At 50.3% G+C, this 24712-nt stretch overlaps 1 protein-coding gene across 1 annotated transcript; it reads left to right on the forward strand.

Moving 5' to 3' along the window:
• The first annotated feature begins 5220 nt into the window (after positions 1 to 5220).
• HBEGF (heparin binding EGF like growth factor) lies at positions 5221 to 20453 on the forward strand. The gene is made up of 6 exons (XM_005280827.5): positions 5221 to 5565; positions 6068 to 6241; positions 11387 to 11564; positions 16731 to 16886; positions 17502 to 17595; positions 19253 to 20453. Exons 1-5 carry the CDS (start codon positions 5523 to 5525, stop codon positions 17572 to 17574), a joined length of 624 nt encoding a protein of 207 aa, XP_005280884.1. The 5' UTR covers positions 5221 to 5522; the 3' UTR covers positions 17575 to 17595; positions 19253 to 20453.
• Positions 20454 to 24712: the final 4259 nt, after the last annotated feature.

A 24712-nucleotide genomic window follows, 5' to 3' on the forward strand; every position in this document is an offset into this window, starting at 1 on the left:
GCCAGGTGATGACTCAGAACAATGCAAAGCATCTCTGCTTTCCCAACGCTTAGCCTCAGCAGTGTTTAATAACAAGTCACCTAGGATGGGATCTAGGCCAAATACAGGTTGAGCCAAGGTACCAGCATCCATGGCACGGGCAGACAGAGCTAGGGGTCATTCACAGAAACACAACGAACCTGAACATGTGTGTGTGGCAGAGTGGAACCAACAAAAAGGGGGTGCCTGGGAATGGAAGGAGCCAGCTGGACTCAGACTGATGAACATGAGGTGTTGGCGATGATGTGGATAGCCCTGTGTAAGGGGTTCTTCATCTAGGCATTGAGCTGGGTACAGGTGTTTGATCCCTTGGCAAGAAGAATGGCCACCATTTCTCCATATGGTGCCAGTTGCTTCTCTCACTCCTAGATTTGCCACTTGCCCCAATTTTTAGGACCTGAAATATTTTCAGGACTGATACAAACATCCCAATGTCCTGACGTGCTGAGTTGGTGCCACAGAGTGAGGCTTTAGATGCAGCAATCCTACTCCTCAGGTCAGATCAAATGGCTCTGGGGAAGACATACTCCTTAGCATCATGGACATGGGACCTCAGAAACAAATGCTCGTTGGAGTCCTGTCCCTTGTTTTCAAGCGGCGTAACAAGTGACTCGGTGACTTTACATGAGCAAAGTGCCAACTGCAGAGAAACCCTAAGGCAGGGGGAGAACCAGGGCCCAGGGAAGAACTCTCTGCTGCAGGAGCAGCACAGAGCCAACATATGGGGTCCTATGCTCTGCCTCCTTGCAGGCCTCAGTGTAGGGGGTGTGGCTGAAGGTGAGAGGGGACGTACCTGTAGCATTTAGTGCTTTGGGGATTCTGCAGCCAGTTCCTGATAGGCTGCCCTAAATTAGAGCAACCCCAGGGGCTAGTTGGGCCTCCCCAGCAGCTCTGATTCTGGGCAGTGCACAGGTGGTATAAAACCAGCTTTGCCCTGCACCCAGGCCATGCTTTCTGGCTGTGCTTCTTGGGAGGCTCGGCAAAAAATCTGCCTCTCTGAGTCTATGAACATTACATTTAAAATGGCAAGACAAACACATATGTCAAAATGTTCAGGGGAAGATAGGAACGACCAGACTGGATCAGACCCATGGTCCAGCTAGTTTGTAGCCTGTCTCTGGCAATGGCTGGCGTGAGATGCCTCGGCAGAAGGTGAAAGCACCTAGCAGATGTGCAATGATCTGACCCACAGATTAGGTTTCATAGTCAGCGATTGCCTGAAGCACAAGGTTTTATCTTCCATGCAATGCTCTTCTCTTAGCATTCACTGGTGTAACTCTGGGTAGTCTTGTTATCCATAGACACATCCAATCCCTCTTTCCATCTTGCTAGGTTCTCGGCCTCAACATCGCCTTCTGGCTTTGAGTTCTATGATCTGATTATGCACCAAGTGAGAGTGTGTCTCCTTTTATCAGCTTCAAATTCGCCACCTTGTAGCTTCTTGGAATGTCTCTTTGAGATAGGGGAACAAAAGCTCCTCATCTACCCTTTCTAGACCATTCAGTATTTCATATACTTTTATCACAACCTCTTTTATTTGAATCCCCTCTAAGGTAACAATCCCAATCTTTTCAAACTCCTCATAGGAGAGTTTTTCCAGGCCCCTAAACATATTCATTGCTATTTTCTGAACCTCTCTAATTCTGCAACATCTTTTTGAGCTGAGGTGATCAGAACTAGTATCTAGATGAGGCTGCACCATTGATTTACATAAAGACATAATATTTTCCATCGTCTCCATCCCATTCTTTCTGCAACCTAATGTCTTGTTTGGTTTTTGGACTGCAACTGCCCAGTGAACAGAAAGGTCTCATTGAGCTGTCTACAATGGCACCCAGGTCCTGTTGCTGAAGCAGCTACCCATAGAGTCTGTGCATATGCAGAGTTAGACATCCTGCTGCTCTGTTGGAGGAAGTATTATGATTATCAACAAAATGACTGTGAATCACCATTAACAATATTTTGTACTTCGCTAGCATCTTTTCATGCAAAGATCTTAGAGCACTTTACTACTTTATTGGTACTAACAATTTAAGCCTCATAATGGTCTTTTGAGAAAGCTAAGGGATTGATTTAATGAATGCATTAATTTACTTTCCCCACCAGCAAAATGCAGCCCCCTCTTGGGTAGAGCACTGCAGCTGTCTAACAGCACACAGAAATAATATACAACAGGAAATGAAGAACACCGAGATCCTGATGCTCCATTGCCCCACCCCTTGTGGAGTCATTTGCATTGGTAGAAAGCGAGTGCAAAGAGGGTACAAAATCCATTCTGATTTGGTAACTCTTTGCACCAATGTAATGACTGCACCTAGCCCAGGGCAGTGGATCGTCATGCTCAGCATTAACTGAAACTGCAGGGAGAATTTTAGGTCAACAGAATGTCTCAGTAACTGAGCTGGAATTTGGCCAGCCTGGCAGAGTTAATGCCACTACTCTCCTGAAAGGAGCAAAGGCATTTGTCTATGTACTTATACTATCTATGCCTGAGCACCTAAATGCTAAGTGCCAGAGTAAGGTAGTAATTTTTGTGATCACCAGATCAGCAAATGGTGCTATGGGCATTCCCCTCCCTGGCTGGCTCTAAACCTCTTCTTAGAGGACACCCTAGATTTAGCACCTCTTGGTTTGTCTCAGATAACAACCTAGCTACCTCTAGAAGCTGTCTGGGAGACTCGGCCCTGAGTCAGAGCTCAGATCCAGTGGCACTGTCCTTCCCTCATCCTCCAACCCCCAGCATGCAAATGCTATCCTAGCCAAACCCATGGGACCAGCACTGACTGGAGCTGGGCTCGCTCGGCCTGGTGAAGCATGGATCTCTGGCACAGCACCAGCTCCAAAGAGCAGGCGAGGAATGTGGAGAAAAGCACCCAGCAGGGTGGACCCTGAGATCTTTTGTAACCTCCCCCAGTCCCTGAGAAGACAACAGCAGGAGAGGCCCTGCTCCTTACAGGAAGTACAAAACCCAAGGGGAAGAGGGAGCAGCTGGGTACCCCACACTGGGAAGGAAAGGTGGAAGGAGTGGCTGCCATCAGCACACATAAGAACGGCCATGCTGGGTCAGACCAATGGTCCATCTAGCCTAGTATCCTGTCTTCCGACAGTGGTCAATGCCAGGTGCCCCAGAGGGAATGAAGAGAACAGACAATCATTGAGTGATCCATCCCCTGTTGCCCAGTCCCAGCAGTCAGAGGTTTAGTGACACCCAGAGCATGGGGTTGCATCCGTGACCATCTTGGCTAATAGCCATTGATAGATGTATTCCCCATGAACTTACCCAATTCTTTTCTGAACCCAGTTTTACTTTTGGCCTTCACTACGTCCCCTGGCAACAAGTTCCACATATTGACTGTGCGTTGTGTGAAGAAGTATTTCCTTATGTTTGTTTTAAACCTGCCACCTGCCTCATTGGGTGCCACCTGGTTCTTGTGTTATGTGAAGGAGTAAATGACACTTCCTTATTCACTTTCTCCAACCAGTCATGATTTTATAGACCTCTATCATACCCCCCCTTTAATCATCTTTTTTCTAGGCTGAATAGTGCCAGTCTTTTTAATCTCTCCTCATATGGAAGCTGTTTCATACTCCAATCACTTTTGTTGCCCTTCTCTCTATCTTTTCCAATTCCAGTATATCTTTTTTGAAACGAGGCAACCAGAACTGCATGCAGTATTCAAGGTGTGAGTGTACTATGGATTTATATAGTGATGTTATGATATTTTCTGTCTTATTATCTATCCCTTTCCTAATGGTTCCTAACATTCTGTTAGCTTTTTAGACTGTCGCTGCACATTGAGCGGATGGTTTCATAGAACTATCCACAATGACTCCAAGATCTCTTTCTTGAGTGGTAACAGCTAATTCAGATCCAATCATTTTGTATGTATAGTTGGGATTATGTTTCCCAATGTGCTTTACTTTGCATTTATCAACACTATTTCATCTACCATTTTGTTGCCCTGTCACCCAGTTTTGTGAGATTCCCTTTGTAGCTCCTTACAGTCTGCTTTGGACCTATCTTTCATAATTTTGTAACGTCTGCAAATTTTGCCACCTCATTGTTTACCCTTTTTTCAAAATCATGTATGAATATGTTGAACAGCACCGGTGCCTATATAGATCACTGGTGGACACCACTATTTACCTCTCTCCCATTATGAAAACTGACCATTTATTCCAAACATTTGTTTCCTGACTTCTAACGAGTTACTGATCCATGAGAGGACCTTCCCTCTTATCCCATGAATGCTTACTTTGCGTAAGAGCCTATGATGGGGAACCTTGTCAAAGGCTTTCTGAAAGTCCAAGTACACTATATCCATTGGCTCATCCTTGTCCACATGTTTGTTGTGCCACTCAAAAAATTCTATTAGCTTGTTGAGGCATGATTTCCCTTTACAAAAACTGAGTTGACTCTTTCCCCAATGTAGAGTGTTCATATATATGTTTGATAATTCTGTTCTTTACTATAGTTTCAACCAATTTGCCTGGTACTGAAGTTAGGCTTACCAGCCTGTAATTGCTATGATCGCTTCTGGTGCCTTGTTTTAAATTTGGTGTCACATTAGCTATCCTCCATCCAGTCATCTGGTACATTACCACAGTATTTCAGCAGTTTTATATTTGAGTTATTTCAGAATACCAGCTGGTCCTGGTGACCAATCACTATTCATCAATTTGTTCCAAAACCTCCTCTATTGACACCTCAATCTGGGACAGCTCCTCAGATTTGTCACCAAAAAAGAATGGCTCAGGTGTGAGAATCTCCCTCATATCCTCTGCAGTGAAGACCCATGCAAAGAATTAATTTTGTTTTTCTGCAATGACATTTTCTTGAGTGTTCCTTTAGCACCCTGATCTCCAGTGGCCCCACTGCTTGTTTAGCAGGCTTCCGGCTTCTGAAGCACTTAAAAAGTTTTTTTGCGGTGAGTTTTTGAGTCTTTTACTAGTTGCTCTCCAAATTATTTTTTGGCATGCCTGATTATACTTTTACAGTTGACTTGCAAATTGCCCCCACCTCCAAGAAACCTGGCTGTCTCACCCCCAAAGTTAAGGGGACCTGAGTCACCCAGCACCAGCTTGACAGAGGGAATCCCCCTCCCACTCAGTCCCCAGAGCACTCACGCCACCCCCCGCCCTCAGCGGGCGTGGCACACACACCAGCATGGCCCCACCCTCCAGCCTCTACCCCTGGTGCTGGCACAGACTGGGGCGGGAGAGAGAGAGGGGGCTCCTGCCGAGAGCTGGGCACGTGTGCGCCTGGGAGGTCGGGCAGAGCAAGGCGCCTGGCAGGACCGAGGGCCCCGCAGCGCGCTGTCCGTGCCGAGGGAGCCCAGCTGTGTCTAACGCGAGGCGGCACAGCTCGGCGGGGTGCCGTGGGAGCTAGCGGGGCGATCGCAGAGCCGAGCCCAGAGCGCTGCGGGCACGGCCAGCGGGTGGAAGCGGCCAGTGCGGGAGCCACGAGCCGGACAGGGAGCAACATGAAGCGGCTGCTCGTGGCTGTCAGCGTCCTTCTGACTGCAGGTGAGGGGCTGGGCGAGCGGCACGCGGCGCCGTCCCGCAGGGGAGCGCGAGCGGCGGCTGCGGGCAAAGTTTGTTCCTTGCCCTTCCCCCGAATGGCCCGTGCTTTGGCACCGCAGCAGAACGCGCCGCGGCCGAGCCCGCCGGGAGCTCTCTGCCCACGCGCCCAGTGTCCAGGTGCTGGAGGCCGCGCTTGCATAATGGGCCGGGGTCGGGCTCCCTCTGGCGGGGGAGCCCCTCGCCTTGGCCTCCCTCCAGTAGTCCCCTCCCTAGCCGGCAGGGCCCTGCTGTGCCCGGGAGCCGTTCCGAGTCCCCCCCCTGGCTCTGCGGCCGGTGCCCTGCCGGGGCGCGGAGCTTCATTCATCCGGGGGGCGGCCCGGCCCGGGGCTGTGATTATAAATACGGTACCCGGCCCCGGGGCTGCCGTATGGCGAGCGTCCGGCAAGTGCGGTGTGGTGCGGTGCCCAGCGCTGTCCTCTCAGGAACGCCGCTCTCTGTCCCGCAGGATGTTCCGTGGCGGCGCCCGGAGCCGGGCTGGAAGTGCTGCGGGGCCCGGGCTTCCACGAGGCGAGCGGCGGCCGGTCCATAGCGCGGCTGCTCCGGAGCGGGCTGGAGGAGGAGCGCGACCCGGACGGCGGCGGGGTCTCGTCGGGGGATTATTTCCTGGAGCTCCCGAGAGGTGGGTGTGTGCGGGGCTCGCCGGGCGCGGGGGACGGGCAGCGGCAGGTGGCCTCCCTTGAGGAGGCAGCCCGCGGGTCCCGATCCGGCAGCCCGCGGGTCCCGATCCGGGGCTGCCCAGAGGCTGGGTGCTCGGATCCAGGGTGAGAGGTTCGAGCCCAGCTCAGGAACAAACGCAGTGGGCTGCTGAAGGGAAATTGATTTAACTCTGGCAGCGCTGAGATCTCCTGGGTAAGGGAGGAAGTGACCCCGGTCCCAGGGGACCCTTTCCCCACTCGGGAGTGTCACAGGTTGCATCTTCTGTGTGATACCATGGCGGAGAGGGGGAAGGAGAGGGAGTGAGTCAGATGTAGCAATATACATAAGCAGGTGCTTAACTTTAAGCATGGCCCATTGGCTTCCAGGGAGCATGCTTAAAGCTAACCACATGCTTTGCTGAGCTGGTATGGCGTTAAGGGGGTGTTTACATGCTGGCCTGGCTTGGGACGGGAGATTATTCCTGGGGCTGCTGGTGGGGTGAGGAGCATGGTGTGATTGGCTAGGCTGGGTGGATAGGGAGAAACTTTTGTAACTAGAGCGGGGTTGACTCTGGGGAGTTTCTCTTGGGCACTGAAAGGCAAGGAGTGTCCCTGGGAGAGGCCAGGAGTGGGGTAAGCCCCAGAGCTGAGGGGGCAGTTCTGTTGTTGATTGATGTGTGCAGAGCCCTGACAGCAGGAATTCAATGAGGGAGGGGAAGCCAGGCCAGAATGTTCCCACGGAAATTCCTGCCTTATTTGCTTTGTGTCGGTTCAGTTGTTTTTAGTATTTCCTTGTCTGTGCTCTTTGCCTTTTCTGTTACCCTGGAGTCCCCAGTCCCCTGCCGAGACCCAGTGCTGCATTCCCTGTAACACCCATATCCCCAGTGCTGCATCCCTGTTATCCCTAGTCCCTGGGGACTCTTCCCAGGTCCAGCACGCAGTTCTTTGTCACATGCAGTCATTCATGGCATGTTTAATGCACAGCCCCCTCCAAAGCAGGAGGAGAGGGAGACTCCGTAGCTAAGGGGTCCTGTAAATGTTCAGTTGTTGAAGTAATGCCCTCTCTTGTGGGAAAGTCCTATAGAACAGAATAGATTCATAGATTCCTAGGCTAGAAGGGACCATTACGATCAGCCACAGGCCAGAGAACTGCTCCAAAATAATGCCTAGAGCAGATCTTTTAGGAAAACGTCCAGTCTAGATTAGTGAGGGCACTGAGAGGGCTCTGTGGAAATGGCTTTAAAACCCCACATCATTCAATAGAGATGGAGTTCGTTCCATAGGTGTTTTGCACCTCTATGTAGAAATCTATAAAATATATGGGATTCCCTATTCGCTTCTATAGGATGGTCCCCAAAAGCCTACAGAAAGGTTGAGGGCTCTGTATTACATCATCTGGGACGCTCCCCTATGTGGATCCATCCAGCTGAGATTGCATGCCATCCCAATCTGGAGTGGTCACCACCCGTGAGTCACACCCCACCGCCCACACACTGCTACTCCTCATACCAACCAGGGGTTAGTCACTGAGCTGGGGGCATCTGAGTCCACCTTCACCCTGCTGTGCCTGACCATTTATGTCTGGTTTCTCTAACATTCTTTGGGCGAAGTGCTGATCCCATTGAAAACAGCAGGAGTGTGGGCGTTAGCTTGGTCGTGACCAGGATTTGACACAGGAACAAATTCAGACCTGGCGTTACCAGTGTAACTTCACTGACATCACTCAGATTGCACACACGCACACCGTCTGCCTGTTACGCTCTGTGGCTTTTCCTCATTTTTGTTTCCTCTCTAGGCTTGTCATGGTTCCTCTCCATCTGTGATTCTGTGTCCATCAGCTTTGCAAAATGAGGCTGATCTATTGCACCACGGGGTGGAGTCTGGGGAGACTCATCCTCTCTCCCTGTCTGTCCTTAGCACAAACCTTTCCTCACTCTCCTCCTTTCCTGTCTCTGCCCACCACTAGCTGTCACAGTTCTCCACACCTCACACCCACGCTCCTTGGGCCACCCTCTCCTCTCCATTTCTCCACATCTTTCTGCTCCTCTTGGGGTGGGTGTATTTCTTCTTTCTGAATGCCAGCACTGAGCATTGAGCTTGGAAGGCCAAGAGGTGTCTCGCTCTAGTGTGGGTGAGCTGACAGGCCTCTGATGTGTCAGGTTTGAGAAGAGGATCAGTTGGGAGTGGGATGCTTAGATGTGACCCTAGTACTTCGGGGAGTGGTAGTCACCTGTTCTTGCCTCCTCCACACTCTCTAGGGCAGCGCTTCTCAGTCGGGGTGGGTCATGGAGAGCAGTCAGAGTGATTGCAAGGGTGAAATTTTATTAAAGTCTAAAGCAGAGAAGATCTGGCTGCCCCTCACACCCTTGCCCTCTGGGGTCAGTGTTCTCTGTCAGCCTCTCGAAGTACACACACAAATGAATCACGTAGGTTGATCATTGCTACCCTTGCTTTGGAAAGTAAGTGGATTGTGAAAATATTTGATGAAGGGTGGCCAGCGTGGATGGGTTGAGACACACTGCTCAAAGAGGCCCTCAGTTTTTCTCTGGCCTCGGAGGCCCTCCCTCAAACCCCATCACTCCTGATGCCTCTAGCTGTTGTGTCAGCCGTACCCAGCGGAAGGGAGACGTCCCTGAGCTATCTTGAGGCACTGATCAGTCTGGAACATGCTCTCTGCATGCAGGGGTCTGTGCCATCATTTTCTGCTCTTGGCTTACCACACCCTTCCTACTTCTTGTGCCTGTGAGCCAGCCACTGATCCCTGCTGGCCAGAGTGGAACGACAGGCCTGTGAGATGGCTTCGCTCAAATGACTGTCCTCCACCTGCAGAGTTCCCTTGATCTCTGATCTGTGGACAAGAGGATAGAGCAGGGGTGGGCAAACTTTTTGGCCCAAGGGCCACATCAGGGTGCAAAACTGTATGGAGGGTCGGGTAGGGAAGGCTGTCCCTCCCCAAAGAGCCTGGCCCCCGCCCCCATCTGCCCCCTCCCATTTCCTGCCCCCTGGCTGCCCCCCTCAGAACTCCACACCCATCCAAACCCCCCCACCCCACTCCTTATCTCCTGACTGCCCCCTCCCGGGACTCCTGCCCCTAACCGCCCCCCCCCGGCACCCCACCTGCTATCTAACTCCCCCTGTTCCCCGTCCCCTGACCCCCCCAGAACCTCTGCCCTATCCAACCGCCCCCTGTTCCCCGTCCCCTGACCCCCCCAGAACCTCTGCCCTATCCAACCGCCCCCTGTCCCCTGACTGCCCCCTGAGATCTCCTGCCCCTTATCCAACCCCCCGGCCCTGTGGCTGCAGGGGAGGGGGAACAGCAGGGGAGGGGCCCGGGGCTAGCTTCCTGGGCCAAGAGCTCGGGGGCTGGGCATGACCGTCCCGGGGGCCGGATGTGGCCCGTGAGATGAAGTTTGCCCACCTCTGGAATAGAGACACAAGGGCCTGGGAGGCAAGCAGGGAGAAGTGAAAGCACCACAGTGCGGTTCCGAGCGTCCTTCCCCTTTCCCTGCGATAGCAACCCTCTGCCCTGCGGGTCACAGTGCCTGCGGCAGGGAGATAAGCCAGCAGGGCTCCCATCGGACACACGCAGTTCCTGTGCATTTTGTTGTCTCTGTGGTTCTTCATGAAGTGAGAACTTGCAAAGCTCCTGCAATACCCTGAGTGGCTCTTTCTTCTATTTCTCTGGCCCTGGTGGAGTCTGAGCCTGCCGGTACTGCCAGGCCCCCCACACTGTGTGGTACTTGGAGGCCAGATTCTGCTGCCCACCACGGGGTGCTGGAGGATTCAGGCCTTACTCCAAGTGAGGAGGGTATTGGACCCTAGCCCTTAATCATAGAAATGTGGGGCTGGTAGGGACCTCGACAGGTCGTCTAGCCCAGCCCTTGTGCTGAGTCAGGACCAAGGAAACCTAGACCATCCTGACCAGTGTTTGCCCAGTCTGTTCTTTAAACCTCCAGCAATGGGGATTCCACAACGTCCCTTGGTAACTGCTCCAGAGCTTCACTACCTTAGAATTAGAAAACTGAGGCCTCACCAGTGCCGAGTAGAGTGGGACAGTTCCCTCCCTTTTCTTACATACGACATGCCTGTTAATACACTCCAAAATGATGTTATTCTTTTGTGCAACTGCATCACACTGTTGACTCATGGTTACCACATGTCCGGTGTTATCTGGGGCTGTCCCAGTTTCAGTGAGGAATACCACTTCCTCCAGGCCTGGTGTGTGTGTGTGGGCAGGGGGCAACACAGTAGCTTATAACATGTCGGTTTTCAAGGCTTGAAAGTTGACATCATGTTGCAGCGTGATGTTTGGATGCAGAGTGGTAATGGCACAAGGTGATGATTCCTTAGCTGTGTCACTGACACCACCATAGAGTGTAAGAGTTCTTCAGGTTTCCCAAGGTTCCCATCTTCTTGTTCCTGAGCCAATGAGGCATGCTGTAGTGCTGTATGCTCCCACCGAAGTCCCTCAGAATTCATGGTGCTCAGCACCTGGTAGGGTCAAGCTGTTTGCCTGGAGGCTGAGAATAGCCAGGATGGCCTGGTGCTTTGGCTGTCATCAGAGTAATTTCCAAGCACAGCTGGGGGAGGCATTGTTTGACTTTAAAAATTGTTTCCACTGAAATTCAAAAATGTCAGATTTCATGGAACTGTGTCTGTTTACATCAGCTTGTTTTCAGAAAACCTAAATTTGGGGCCTGAACTGACCTGCCAGTGCCCTGTAATACTACATGTGTCCTGTGTGCAAGCCATCATTGTAACCACAGGAAAATCAGCCTGATTAGGACTATGAATAGCCTCTTACAAAAGATCAGACTGATCAGAGAAATAAAGGGTAGATAAAGACTCAATTCTGTGGTCAGTAGAAACCAGCATATATAATAGTAACACGTGAGGTATGTACTGTCCTGTTTTTCTCTCTGAATTTGCACTAACTTGTTCCCTTCTTTCCTTTAGCATTTTTATGAATCAGAAATGCTCTGATATTTGTTGAAATCTGCAAAAATGGTGAAACCTCTGGCTGTGGGCAGATAGTCTGTCAGTGATGCTAGAGCTGAGGCAGATGCCTGACAAAATGCTGTGCTGGATACAGTTGAGTTGAATTGTGTTCTTTTAAAATTGTCTTCCAGTTGCCTTCTTGTCCAAGCCAGAAGGTCTGGTTACTCCAAAAAAAGAAGGGAATGGGAAGAAAAGGAGGAAGGGCAAAGGCAAGGGGAAGAAGAGAGACCCATGTCTGCGAAAGTACAAGGACTTCTGTATTCATGGAGAATGCAAATACATCAGTGAACTGAAAGCTCCATCCTGCATGTAAGTTATTGGCATATCTCTGACCTAGGGGAACCTTAGTCATTGTTCCTTGAATTCTCTAAACCACACACAGGAAATGTGTAGGAGATATTTTTAGTGCATACTCGTAGAGCCCTGCGCAGATACAAAATTTGGATCCACATCCGATCCGTGATCTGCAAACATGGTGAACAATACATCCGCGGATTTGCAGGGCTCCACATACTCTCACTCTGTGAGGATTCTCTTCTGTTTCACATGCTGCTTGGGTTTTTGCATCACTTTGGCACCCTGTGATCAACCCTGTACTCTGTTGGGTCTTGTTTAAGGCACAGGTCCAGATGTGTGTCCCTCTGTCACACACATCAGCCTTCCATTAAATTCCCCAGTGGTCTGAATTCAGGGATGCCACGTGAATCTCCGTGGGCCCTGAGTGAGCATGGAGTTTAGCCTTCAGGAAGTCAGTATGACACAACTTCCCTTTGTGGCGTGTTTGTCTATTGCAGGGCACTTGGTAGCCCTTTCCAGTCACACTTTCAGAAGTGGGCACTCACTTTAGGAATCCAGACTCAGGTGCCTGTAGCCTGTGTTTCAGGAGTGCTGGATCCCCCCAACTCCAGCTGAGGTCAGTAGGAGCTGGGATGTTCTGCATGATGCATCTCTGAAGATCACGCCCTGGGAGCAGGGGGCTGAGCTATCCTGAAAATCTAACCATAGACGTCTCAAGCTGGGCACCCAGCAACAGAGGCACCTGAATTCAGTGTCAGCTCTTGAACATGGCTTTTCCTATCTTCATGGGCCCATCTAATTAATGTGTCCCATGGTACATTATGCAGGTAGCAGCTCTGGTGATGGCTGGGGAGGGGGTAGAGGAAGAGTCACAGAGAACGGGGAAGCTGGAAGGATCCACTTGGCCCTGGGAGATTCTGACATTGGCAGAGTGACGGAGTATTCTTTCCACACCAAGAACCTACTCTTGAATAATGTCTTCAAAGGACAAAACTGAAAAATGCTTTCGTTCAGCATCAGGCATACGCACTGGCTACTGTCACGCAGTCTAGCAGCGAGACCCGCTAGACCAGGGGTGGGCAAACTTTTTGGCCCAAGGGCCACATCTGGGTGGAAATTGTATGGCGGGCCATGAATGCTCACAGCATTGGGGTTGGGGTGCAGGAAGGGGTGAGGGCTCCGGGGTGGGGCCAGAAATTAGGAGTTATGGGTGCAGGAGGGTGCTCTGGGCTGGGACTGAGGGGTTCGGAGGGCAGGAGGGGGATAAGGGCTGGGGCAGGGGGTTGGGGCATGGGAGAGGGATCAGGGGTGCAGGGTCTAGGCGGCGCTTACCTCAAGCAGCTCCCGGAAGCAGCGGCATGTCTCCCCTCTGGCTCCTATGCGGACCTGCGGCCAGGCGGCTTTGTGTGCTGCTCTGTCCGCACGTGCTGCCCCTGCAGCTCCCATTGGCTGCAGTTCCTGGCCAATGGGAGCTGCGGGGGCGGCACTTGAGGCGGGGGCAGCATGGGGAGCCCCCTAGCTGCCCCTATGTGTAGGAGCCGGAGGGAGGACATGCGGCTGCTTCTGGGAGCTGCGGCACGTGCACACGGAGCGGTCCCTGACCCCACTGCCTGGCTGGAGCGCAGGAGCGAGGCAAGCCTCAGACCCCGCTCCCCAGCGGGAGCTCAAGGGCCGGATTAAATCAGCTGGTGGGCCAGATGTGGCCCACGGGCCGTAGTTTGCCCACCTTGCACTAGGCCATGGAATAGTTTCTCAAAGGGAAACAGTGGAAGCTGAAAACAAAAGCCCTGGAGAACACACTGTAGGGAAGGTTTTTACAGTGGCCAGCGGGAGATGGGGCTAGACGTGACTGGGTTCTTCCATCTCTGATTCTCTTGGTTAAGCTGATGTATTTGTTGTGAGTGCTGCAAGCAAGTTCTCCCTATGCATTAGAGTTTATGATCACTTCGGCTTGTCTGGCACTGTCTCACCATGGAGATGAGGTAGATGGTCTTCTCCAGCACAGAGGTCTCTTTCTGAGGAGCTCCCTTCAAGGCCTCCTTGTCCTAGACCATCTAGTGCAGGGCTCTGCTCTTCTTCTGCAGCAGTTTGGGGCTTGGGGGCTGGAAAGGGAAAGTAAACCTCTTCATCCACCTCTTCAAATGTGACAGCCCTGTCTGTTGCACCAGTGCAGTAGTGCAAGCAGAAGGAGAATTTGGTGTTCAGATTCTCTCTGTCCCAGCTCCAAGCAGCCAGGGTTGGAGACAACAGCTTTGAGGGCACTGTGCATGGCAGCCTGCCAGGAACATGTTGAAGCTGCTCCATTATGAGCCATTCCTCTGTTTACTCCCGTGTTAGAGCTGCTTCCCTGAGCTGAACTACTGCTGTTAATTAATCATTCTCTGCCTTTCCTGGGTGCCTTCCTCTGAGGAGCTCAAAGCTCTTTCAGACATGGATGGACTCCCTCTGCTATCACCCTCAGGAAGTAGGGAAGTATCAGTCACCCATGCCCACTGCACAGGCGGGGGAAGCTAAAGCTGGCGAGAGTTTGTTGCAATGTGGACACTGGCCTGAATCTCGCAGCTCATTTCTTGTCAGACTTCACAGAACACTGATCTGGTGGTGCTCTGTAACCCATCCCCTGAGCTAGCAATGCCTGTCCACAGAACTTGCTGAAGATCGCAGAGCTCTGGCTCGCGTCTTGTGCAGCCTTCTGGCATTGGAAACGTGGGGCAGCGTGGTGTTGCGGAGATCAGCGAGTGCTGCCCTGGGAGCCTCTGAGCGTTCTCTGCCCTGAAGCTGCATCTGAGGGAATTCCTAACGCAGCCTGAGCAGCCGTCTCCTGAAACATGATGCTCGCAACAGCCGCCAGCACAGAGCAGTATCTGCTGTCAGGGTCCTAAGCAGCTCACTATCTGGGCTGCTGCAAAGGTCGATGACACCTCTTGCAGGAGAGCAGCAGGTGCTTGGGGGACGGACTCTCTGGACAGTCAGGCACCCGACTGAACTCCTGATGGATCTTGCTGGGGACACTCTTCCTTAACCAGTGCTTCCTGCGGGGACAAGGCCTTAGGGCAGCGATGGAAGGAGATGTCTGGAGGACAAGGGCCAGGGCTGGATTAAGGCTCACCCATCCAGACCTCAGCAGGAGGCAGACTCCACTGTTCAGAAGGCCACATTCCCACGAGCTAGTTTCCCTAGTAGCATTCTTCTGCCTCAGTTCCCCCATCCCTGATGAGAGCAGAGGCTCCGAGGTGGCTCACTAAGGCCACTGCTCTTGCCTTTAACAAGATCTAAAGGAGTCTGAGGTTCTCAGCTGCAGTGGCTGGTATCCAGTAGCCACCCGCTGAGAAAGCTGAGGGGTTGTGAGATTCCAGCCTTGCTCTGCTCAGCCAGCATCTTTGGCGGATCCAGGGCTGCTGCTTTGAGTTTCATTGCGACCTTTGCCTGCTGTGGTTGTTGGGAGAACATGTTGATGTAGCACACTATGGTGTTAGCTGAGGGCACTGGCAGCACTTTGTTCTGGAGAGGGCTCGGGGTTTCCTGGAGACCTTCTGGCCCTTCAGCTCCTATGGTTCTTTGCTTTTGGTGTAATGTGAATATTGGAGGCTGAAGATGACATTGATACATGGCATGTGCTGGATTTAATGGCGCTCGATCTAAACATGGGACACTTGATCTTGATGTCTGGCATGTGTCCACATGTTTGACAAGAAGCTCATCCCTCTGATTGGGCCTTGGCAAGGGTCCAGAGCTATGGGGGGGCATGTATATTAGGCTGTTTACGTGATTCTCCTTTGACTAACTGCAAGGGGTGTTTGGGTAATTAGCCTCCTGGCTCTGATGCAGATTTTATTTCTGTTCCATGAATAATTACCTGGCCAGAGGAGAGATTGGTGGCTCATGGGTCACGAGTGTTGGTTTGCTCCCGTTTGAGAAGTGCGTCTGTGGGAAATATCCCCAGAGGAGGCATTCAAACCTCTTTCATCTCCATTACCAAGCGTGAGGTCAGACCTGTCCTTGGCTTTCTTAAATGGGATTTCCAGGCTCTGAAAATGGGAGCTGAAGAGGTTTGTACCAGTGCTGAGCTCTAAGTCCCTGACATGCTAATAGAATTCAAGGATCTCTGTGCAGTGGACGATACTTAGTTGAGCTCATATTTTAACGGCCTCCTCTCAGCCTATATCTAACGGGAGCTGGGATGACTCAAGCGTGCCCCAATGACAAAACTCTGATCCTGATGGTCAGGGTGGAGTGATGCCCCTGCTCCCACCCCTTCAGCCTGCCTCCTCACTAATCTCACCCCCTCTTACCTGCTTCTGAGCGCTGGAAGGCATATGACAGGATCTGGAGGGTTTAGGTGACCTAGTATGGTTCAGGGCAGACAAACAGAACTGGCTGGAGCTGGGAGCCCATCATGCATGGGGCAGCTATTCTGACACTTTTTTTATTTTGCATAGCACTGAATGATTTCAGTATTCTACTCACCCATGAAATGCGGCTAGCTCTGGGGAGGAGCAAGGTAGTTAAAGGGAGCACAACACGCTGCACGCCAGCAGGGCACTTTGGAGCAAGGTCCTTGAAAATGTCGTGGGATCGCTAATGTCTCCACAGACCCTTAGATTCAAAAGTCTTATGGGGAAGACCTCCATATGACCAGCTGAATGGAGTCCAATATATTCAGGCTGAAGGCTTGAATCCATCCTGCTGGGGATCCAGGTGGTCTAGGAAACCCCGTCCTGATGCTTGGGCCAGTACCCACTCTGGTTCACTGTGGGAAATCCCAGCCCAGTGCCCAGCAGCAATGCCAAAGGGTTGGGCAGGGTGCTGGGCTGTACTGGATGTGGGGAGGACAGTAGAGAGCAATAGGTGATACTTGGACCTGTCAGGGACACTGTCCCTGGGAGGAGATGACTGCCCTGGAGCGGGTGCAGCTAAGGTCAGCAATGGCGATGCCGGGCCTGAAAGATCGACGCACTGAGCGAAGGTTCGGGGCTTGGGCCTTGTCTCACTGGCGAGGAGGAGGTCGTGCTGTGTCCTGAGAGCTAGGAGAGGGTCGGAGATGTTCCGTGACGCTTGGGTGGAAGGGGCTGGAGAACAGTTCCGATGATGATTAATACCCAGGGCAAAACTTTACTCCTAGAGTGTCCCATTGCTACTGTCTTTTAAACTGTCTTTTCTCCCCCCCCAACAAACTAGATGCCAGCCAGGGTACCATGGCGAGCGGTGCCATGGCCTCACTCTCCCCGTGGAAAACCCCTTCACCAGTTATGACCACACCACAGCTTTGGCCGTCGTAGCGGTGGTGCTCTCCTCTCTGTGTCTCATCATCATCGCTGCATTGCTGATGCTCAGGTGATGGGGAATGGGCTGCCACGTGCTGGTCACAAGACCTACCCCGCAACTCGGGGGTGGGAGGGAGGGAGGCTCCCTGTGGTCGCACTGCATGGGATACACCCGCCTGCTCTTAAACCCAGAGCCCTGACCCCAACCTGGGTAAACTGCCCCCGCTGACACCACTGCTGGTATTCCCTGGGGCTCAAGCCCTCTGTGTATGGGAGCAGGGGTCTCCCTGGTTCAGTGGCCGATGGCATTTATAGCCTTGGACCACCTTGCTGTCCAGTTCTCTGTCCTTCTTGTCTTGGGTGGTTTTTTTATGCACACCATGGGCTGGGTTTGTTCCCAGCTCTGCCCTGGCTTCTGTAGGGGAAGATCCAGCAATTTCAAACAGCTGGGGGAGAAGCGGGCTGATGAGAAGCAGTTGCTTTCTTTCTCCAGACATCAGAGATATCCAGCCTCCTGCATCTCGCCCCAAGGGAGGCACCGAGATGGAAGATGTGGCATTGCATCATATGGTCAAGATGAGAACAGTGACAGCCCCAGGCGGCTCCTGTTGCGGCGGGTGGGTTCGTGACCCTGACCAGAGCAGCAGTGGCACGCTGGTGAATGTCTATCTGCTTGTGTTTGCAGGTGTCACAAAAGAGGAGTTTATGATGTAGAAAACGAAGAGAAAATTAAGTTGGGCATCACCGGAAACCACTGATGGCATCGGGGGGCCTGCAAGGTAACCCTCCAGCATGGGCATTGTGGCATGGCAGGGGCAGCTTCCATCTGCAAGACTGCACACGGCCCTGCTGGGCAGTGACAGGTGCAGCTAGTGGGCATCAGGGGTGGCTCCAGGCACCAGCTTCTCAAGCAGGTGCTTGGGGCGGCCACTCCGGAGAGGGGCGGCACATCCAGGTATTTGGCGGCAATTCGGCTGACGGACCCTCACTCCGCCTGGGAGCGAAGGACCTCCTGCCGAATTGCCGCCGCAGATCGCGATCGCGGCTTTTTGTTTTGGTTTGTTTTGTTTTGGCTGCTTGGGGTGGCCAAACCCCTGGAGCCAGCCCTGGTGGGCATGGAGCTTGATGGGTTCTGCAGACGTTCTGTCACACCGGGCCAGTTCTGTTCTCTCGTGCAGTCTGACAATGACTAATGTGTCCTTCTCGGATTGAGACTCGGAGCTCAATAGCCTGTGCCTATTACCAGAGCGCCGATAGGGAACAAACCCCATTTCTCTGATTCAGCCCCCAGAGGAGCAAATCTGTGACTTTGCAGTGGGTCTCCCGGCCCTGCCGTTAGCCTGAAGTGAATGGATCGCTTTGTACCCATCTCTGGCTTCCCGGCCAAGCCCAATTCTGAATCACCCTCCTGGTTTCCAAAGGCCAAGGTTGCCTTGCTCCCCCAGTCCCTCTCTATACTCCTCTGTGCTTCCTCCTTTCCAACCCACTCTACTGCTCTGATACCCTGCTCACAGTGTCCCCCACCCACTCCCTCTGCTCTGCCTCTCTGATCTCGGAACCACATAACTCCCTCGCTCACTCCTCTGGTCATGGCCTCCCCTCTCCGTAATTGGAGGTTGTTTCTTCACTTGTTCCTCTCTGTCTATCTGGGATTCCCTTCCTATGACCCACTGAGTCATCTCCCTTCTTTAAATCTTGCCTTTAAAAAGCCCTTCCTTTTCGCTCCCATGTGTCCTTACCTTATTACTGTATCATTCTTCCATACTCCCTTCCTCAGCCACTGGTGTAGTGGTATTCTTCCAGTGTTGCACTGGCAATCAGAGGCTGTTTCACCCCAGAGGCAGCTGCGCTTCAGTGGTGGGCAGGCACTGGGAAGGGGAAATGCCCCCTCCGCTGGTCCGAATGCTGATATCACACATGCTTCCAGGTTTTTCAATTAGGAAAATGTCATGTCTCCCGGGTGGGTGAATTAATATGTGGAAGGGATTACTAATTAGTGGGTGTCATTCCAGGGGAGACTTTATCAAAAAGGTAAATATAGGTTGTTCGATCTGATGGCACAACTCACATGGAATCAGTGGGAGCTGTGGGTGATCAGTACCTGTGGAGATGAGCCATATTATTAATACCAATCTGCATCCCTGATCCTGTAAGGTCTGAGAGGCTGCATTGAAGTCAGTGGGAGCTCAGAGTACTCCACATCCAGATGGATGGGACACTGACTCTGGCTTTGATTCAGGAAAGCATTCACACATGTGCTTGAGTTCTTTTGACCTAGGCATGTTCCTAAGTTTCATGTACAAGCTTAAGTGTTTTCCTGAATCAACGCGTCAGTGCGGGGTGTTCTTTGAGGATCGGCACCCACCGCAAAGCACATCACCTTGCACAAGGCACAAGCCGTGATGTGAAATAACCCAATCTTGTGTTGTGTTTCAGGATTGAGCAGTGAAGCGATTCTACCTCCACCAAGAAGCCAGTCATAGCAACTTAAGACTCTGTTTATTGGACCTATTGAAAAACCAATGGGAGTGGAAGGGGAGTATCTGTTTTTGGGGGTTGTGTCAGGGAATGACTTCACTGAAACACACATCTCAATGAGCCAACCTGATCTGCTGGAATGAAAGAAGGTGGCAGGAGAGGCGACTTCCTACTTGATGGTTTCCAATAAGCAATGGAATTCCTTGAGGAGTCTCAGCTGAAGGGCTTCTGCTGAGGATGGAAAGCTGGACCTTCGCTTTAGTGCTTTGCTAGGGACTGAAGAGTAACTAAAACCAAACCTGAATTTGGATCCTTCAAACGCACGCTGAGGAACTAACTGTGAAAGACTTCAACTCCGCGGAGACTGACTTTGCGGCTTTATTAGATGGGGGCAGGGGAGGGAAACTATTTAACAAGATATTTTTCATGTTAAATTATATATTTATTTTAGATATACTGTACATAGTATTTATTTAGGGTCTGATCCTGTAGTCTGGAAATCAATGGGAGCTTTACCATGAGTTCAGACAGCAGGATTGGCCCTCACTTTTTAATGTGCAACATAATGGTCTAATAATTAACACTTTGTTACAAATGCTTACATATTATTTAATGATGACTGGAAAAGGAATATTTCATGTGGCACTATAAGGGGAAAAATATGGACAGCATGAGCCAAAAACCAGATTTCAATACTTCTGCATGTCCCCTTCTCCCTTCTTGCTGAGAAACAGCAGGCGAGGGGAATCATATGTATGGGGGCAAACTCAGACCTGCTGTAAGTGAGTGCAGCTCCACTGAATCTGACCTATACTGTCCAAACATTTCTATTATTCGAAACTTGACTGGTGCTTACTCCAGCCTCTGCAATTGAAAAAAGGGGAGGGTTGATTCAAAATCCAAAGCCTAGGCCAAACACCAAAGGTGCAGGAGACAAACATGGGGGGAACTATCTCAAGATAGGCTCTATGTGGTCTTTAGGACCCCAAGGAAGTCTTATGGGCTCTCTTCCCTCATGGAGATTCCTGCGTTAGAACAAGTTTGAGTTCTTGTGTGTGTCAAATTTCAGAGGCTGCAGTGAGCGACCTCATGTTGTTACATCCAGTGCTTCCAGAACAGGTTCAGATGTTACAATCAAAATAAAAATAACCCAGACTCACTTGTCTCCTGTTCATTGAGCCCTATGCTGGAAAGCCTCCTGAAAGCAAGGTGATGTATAGACAGTAGCAGGGAGTGTCAAAGCAGAGAGAGCTGGCTGTTTTTCCATGGGAAATCGGCCTTTCTCTAGCCTGTGTGGCTGCACTACACAAGGGCTCATTTTCAGACTGGAGTGCCTAAGTCCGCCCACCCATTTCCACATTTGGGGTCTCATCTTGGCACTAAGCAATATTTGTCTTTCTGTTTTCTAGTCCTGGAAAATATAGTGCCAATCTATAAAAGACAACTAGGGGAAATTATAGACCAGTCAGCTTAACTTCAGTACCCGGAAAGATAATGGAGCAAATAATGAAGCAATCAATTTTCAAACACTTAGATGATAATAAGGTGATAAGTAACAATCAGCATGGATATGTCAAGAACAAATCATGTCAAACCAACTTAATAGCTTTCTTTGACAGGATAACAAGACTTGTGGATAGAGGGAAGAGGTAGATGTGGTATATCTTGACTTTAGTAAGGCTTTTGATACTGTCTCGCATGACCTCATAAACAAGCTAGGGAAATCCAACCTAGATGGAGCTACTATAGGGTGGGTACATAACTGGTTGGAAAACCGTTTCCAGAGAGTAGTTATCAGTGGTTCACAGTCAAGCTGGAAGGGCATATCAAGGGTACTGCAGAAATCAGTTCTGGGTCCAGTTCTGTTCAATATCTTCATCAATGATTAGATAATGGCATAGAGAGTATACTTAAAGTTTATAGACGATACCAAGCTGAGAGGGGTTACAAGTGCTTTGGAGGATAGGATTTAAATTCAAAATGATATGGACAAACTGGAGAAATGGTCTGAAGTAAATAGGATGAAATTCAATAAGGACAAATGCAAAGTACACCACTTAAGAAGGAACAATGAATGGCACACACACAAAGTGGGAAATTACTGACTAGGAAAGAGTACTGCAGAAAGGGATCTGGGGGTCTTAATGGATCACAAGCTATGAGTCAACAGTGTAACACTGTTGCAAAAAAAGCAAACATTCTGGGAGTGTTGTAAGCAAGACAGGAGAAGTATTTCTTCCACTCTACTCCGTGCTGATTAGGCTACAACTGGAGTATTGTGTCCAGTTCTGGGCACCACATTTCAGGAAAGATGTGGAGAAAGTCCAGAGAACAACAACAAAAGTGATTATAGGTCTGGAAAACATGACCTATGAGGGAAGATTGAAAAAAATGGCTTTGTTTAGTCTGGAGACAAGAAGACTGAGCGGGGACATAACAGTTTTCAAGTACTTAAAAGGTTGTTACAAGAAGGAGGAAGAAAAATTGTTCTTCTGAACCTCTGGGGATAGGACAAGAAGCAATGGGCTTAAATTGCAGCAAGGGCAGTTTAGAGTGGACATTAGGAAAAACTTCCTAATTGTCAAGATGGTTAAGCACTGGAAATTGCCTTTAGAGGTTGTGGAATCTCTGTCATTGGAGATTTTTAAGAGCAGGTTAGACAAACCCCTGTCAGGGATGGTCTAGATAATCCTTAGCCCTGCCATGTGTGCAAGGAACTGGTTGAGATGACCTCTCGAGGTCCCTTCCAGTTCTATGATTCTAAGATTTACTAGTCCTTTAAAGCATTTGCACTGATCATGCCAAAGTCTAGCTCTGGCAGAGCATGAGGTATCAGTCCTTAAAATCACGTTGTGCTGATTGCCATCTAGCTTTTTCTTCTTTTTCTTCTTCTACTTCCTTTAAGATGAGATCCTCACAGCTGATCTCTCATGAAATGCTAACGTGTTTATACCATTTATAAACTTGGCAGGGTATGAAGCAATAATTGCAATCTCTAATGGTTCTCGAGATCCACTAAAATCATGTCACAAGCAAAGTGGAAGGAAAGGGGTAAAATGGTGGTAAAAGGTGACAATGTTAAGGCCCAACAACTTACAACTTGCCAGGTGTAGAAATAAAAGCCCTATACCATTGGAAAGCCATGAATCTCAAATTTTCTGGGCATGCCTTTCTAATGATGTTTCATGTGAAATCCGGATCTTAGATACTAATGACATTCCTTAGTTTAACAGGGCATTTTAGTGCTGGTTGTGAAGTCCCAGCCTTTGGACCAATATAATGTTTATTCCCTCCTTAGATAAGTAACACATTCAAGGGCTTATGCAGTGATTTGAGGACCCCCATGTAGCACCCAAACTTTGTACCCTACATCTGAAAATGAAGCCAGCAGAGAGGTCTCACTTTGATTGAAAGAGAAGAATAGCATATAAGAAGTAACTTGTTAAATTTTGTTGGAAGCCTGCCAGTTACACGTTCTCCCACTGCCTTCCCTAGGACTCCAAATATCTTCTTGAAGAAAGAACATTAGGTTCCACTTTGTGTAATGCCTGGAGTTTGAAGGCTGCTCTCCATTTTTTTCATTCTCATTGTCCTCTCTTGTTCTGGCTGACATTCCTGTATTACTGAAGTAATGATCCCTACAATACTCCACTCCTGCCTCTCATCCTTTCCACCGTGTTAGCCAACTCTTTGCTAACATCCACTGCAGTGACTCAGAGCACCATACCTGAGGGTCATCTCTAGGATTTCCTATCTGACCAAGTTTAGCCACCTCCCTTTCACTTTTCCTCCTCCATACCTTTGCATCCCCAAGAACAGTGTGTTTGGCAGGCTGGGAAGTCACTTGGGTAGCCAAGAGGATGTCTTTCTGCAGACAGCTGGAATGTTAATGTTTGCTATGGGTGGGAAATAATGAATGGCTCCAAGGATTAGTAACAGGCTATGGAGCCTTTCTCTACAAAGGACAAACCCAGATCAGGTTAATGGCAGCCAGAAGCAATTGTTGACTGGAGCCCATGCAAAGTGAAGGTGGTGGTCACAGAAACTCCCCATGCTACTGCCAGTCTCAGCAGGGAAGTGACTGGGGCTTGGGGATGAATGTACCACTCTGTCAATTCTATAGTGAGGGTTGAGCTGAGTCTGCAGTGGAGCAGAAGGTGGAAAGTTTGCCCGGCCCATAATGTACCTGTCCGGGGCATAGCTCCACTCCCCAAAGCTGTCAAGATAGCATCTATCACCAAAATTAGTCACTGAGGGTTTGAGAACAATGGGAAACTACTGAATCGTGTCTGTGCATTCTCTCTTCTTTCTTTACCATGAGTGGACTTGGAGGGAGGATTTGGGTGGGGTGGAGAGTCATGAGCCTAACAGCTGCACACAGAGCTCTGCTTCAGGCAGCCATAGTCCTGGGCCTGACTACAGGACACCCCAAAATGGTTATTGAACATGGAAAATAGAGGCATTATGTGGTGGGGGGAGCCTTTCAGAGATTCAGCAGCTAATGGAACGGTGTTTGTGGGCATAGGATGCAGATGGTTAACAGGGGCACAGTCACCGTTTCCGCAGCATCTGAGTTTACTAGCTGCTGTCCACATCTGTCTGGTTCTTCTGTTTATTTCTGAGGAGAGCAGTGCAGGGCAACTGCACCTGTATTTCCCCCCACTCTAGGCTCCCGGCTCCCCACTGGTCACCTCTCTTGGCTGGAGACCCCCGTCTCTCACCCTCCTGACTGGGTATTTCCAAGATGAACAGTTCCCTGCCTTCACTATGTTATTCCCAACAAAAGACAATCTGCTGAAGCAGGCCTGCTTTGTGTTTCTTCTCAGACATGGTACACAGTGTAATTGCCCCAATATATGTTAGCACACAGTTCTTCCTAAGCACCCATATTTTGTTTTTAAGGTAAAAGCAATACAGAAAAAACATATTTAAAATAATAAAAGAATCTACACACATGCGACAAGTTTACCTGAGATCTCCCAATTCCAACATGGGCTCTGGCAGGTGAGCAGTCATTCAAACCATGCTCAGGGTGTTCTTGGGGTTTCAATCTCATAATTCCCTTTTGCCCAAAACAAGAACCCTCATGAAAAGTGTAGTCCATCCTTTCTACAGTTTGGAGGGCTTTGAACTGGCCTCATGTTCATGGGTCATCAGCAGAAGAAGCTTCAAAAGCTATGGCCGTAGGTGGGGTAGTTGAAGTCCCATGTCACATGTACTGGCCCAAATGAGTAGTTGCATCTGCTACGTTGTTCAACGTAGGCCTGGTCTACACTAAAAAGTTAGGTTGACTCAGCTTCGTTGCTGAGTCACCCCTGAGATAATCCTCACCCTGAGCAACATAGTTAAGATGACCTAACCCCCAGTGTAGACAGTGCTAGAAAGAATTCTTCCATTGACCTAGCTATCACCTGTTGG

The sequence above is a fragment of the Chrysemys picta genome, chromosome 8, assembly GCF_011386835.1.
Source record: "Chrysemys picta bellii isolate R12L10 chromosome 8, ASM1138683v2, whole genome shotgun sequence".
NCBI classification, from domain to species: Eukaryota; Metazoa; Chordata; order Testudines; family Emydidae; genus Chrysemys; species Chrysemys picta.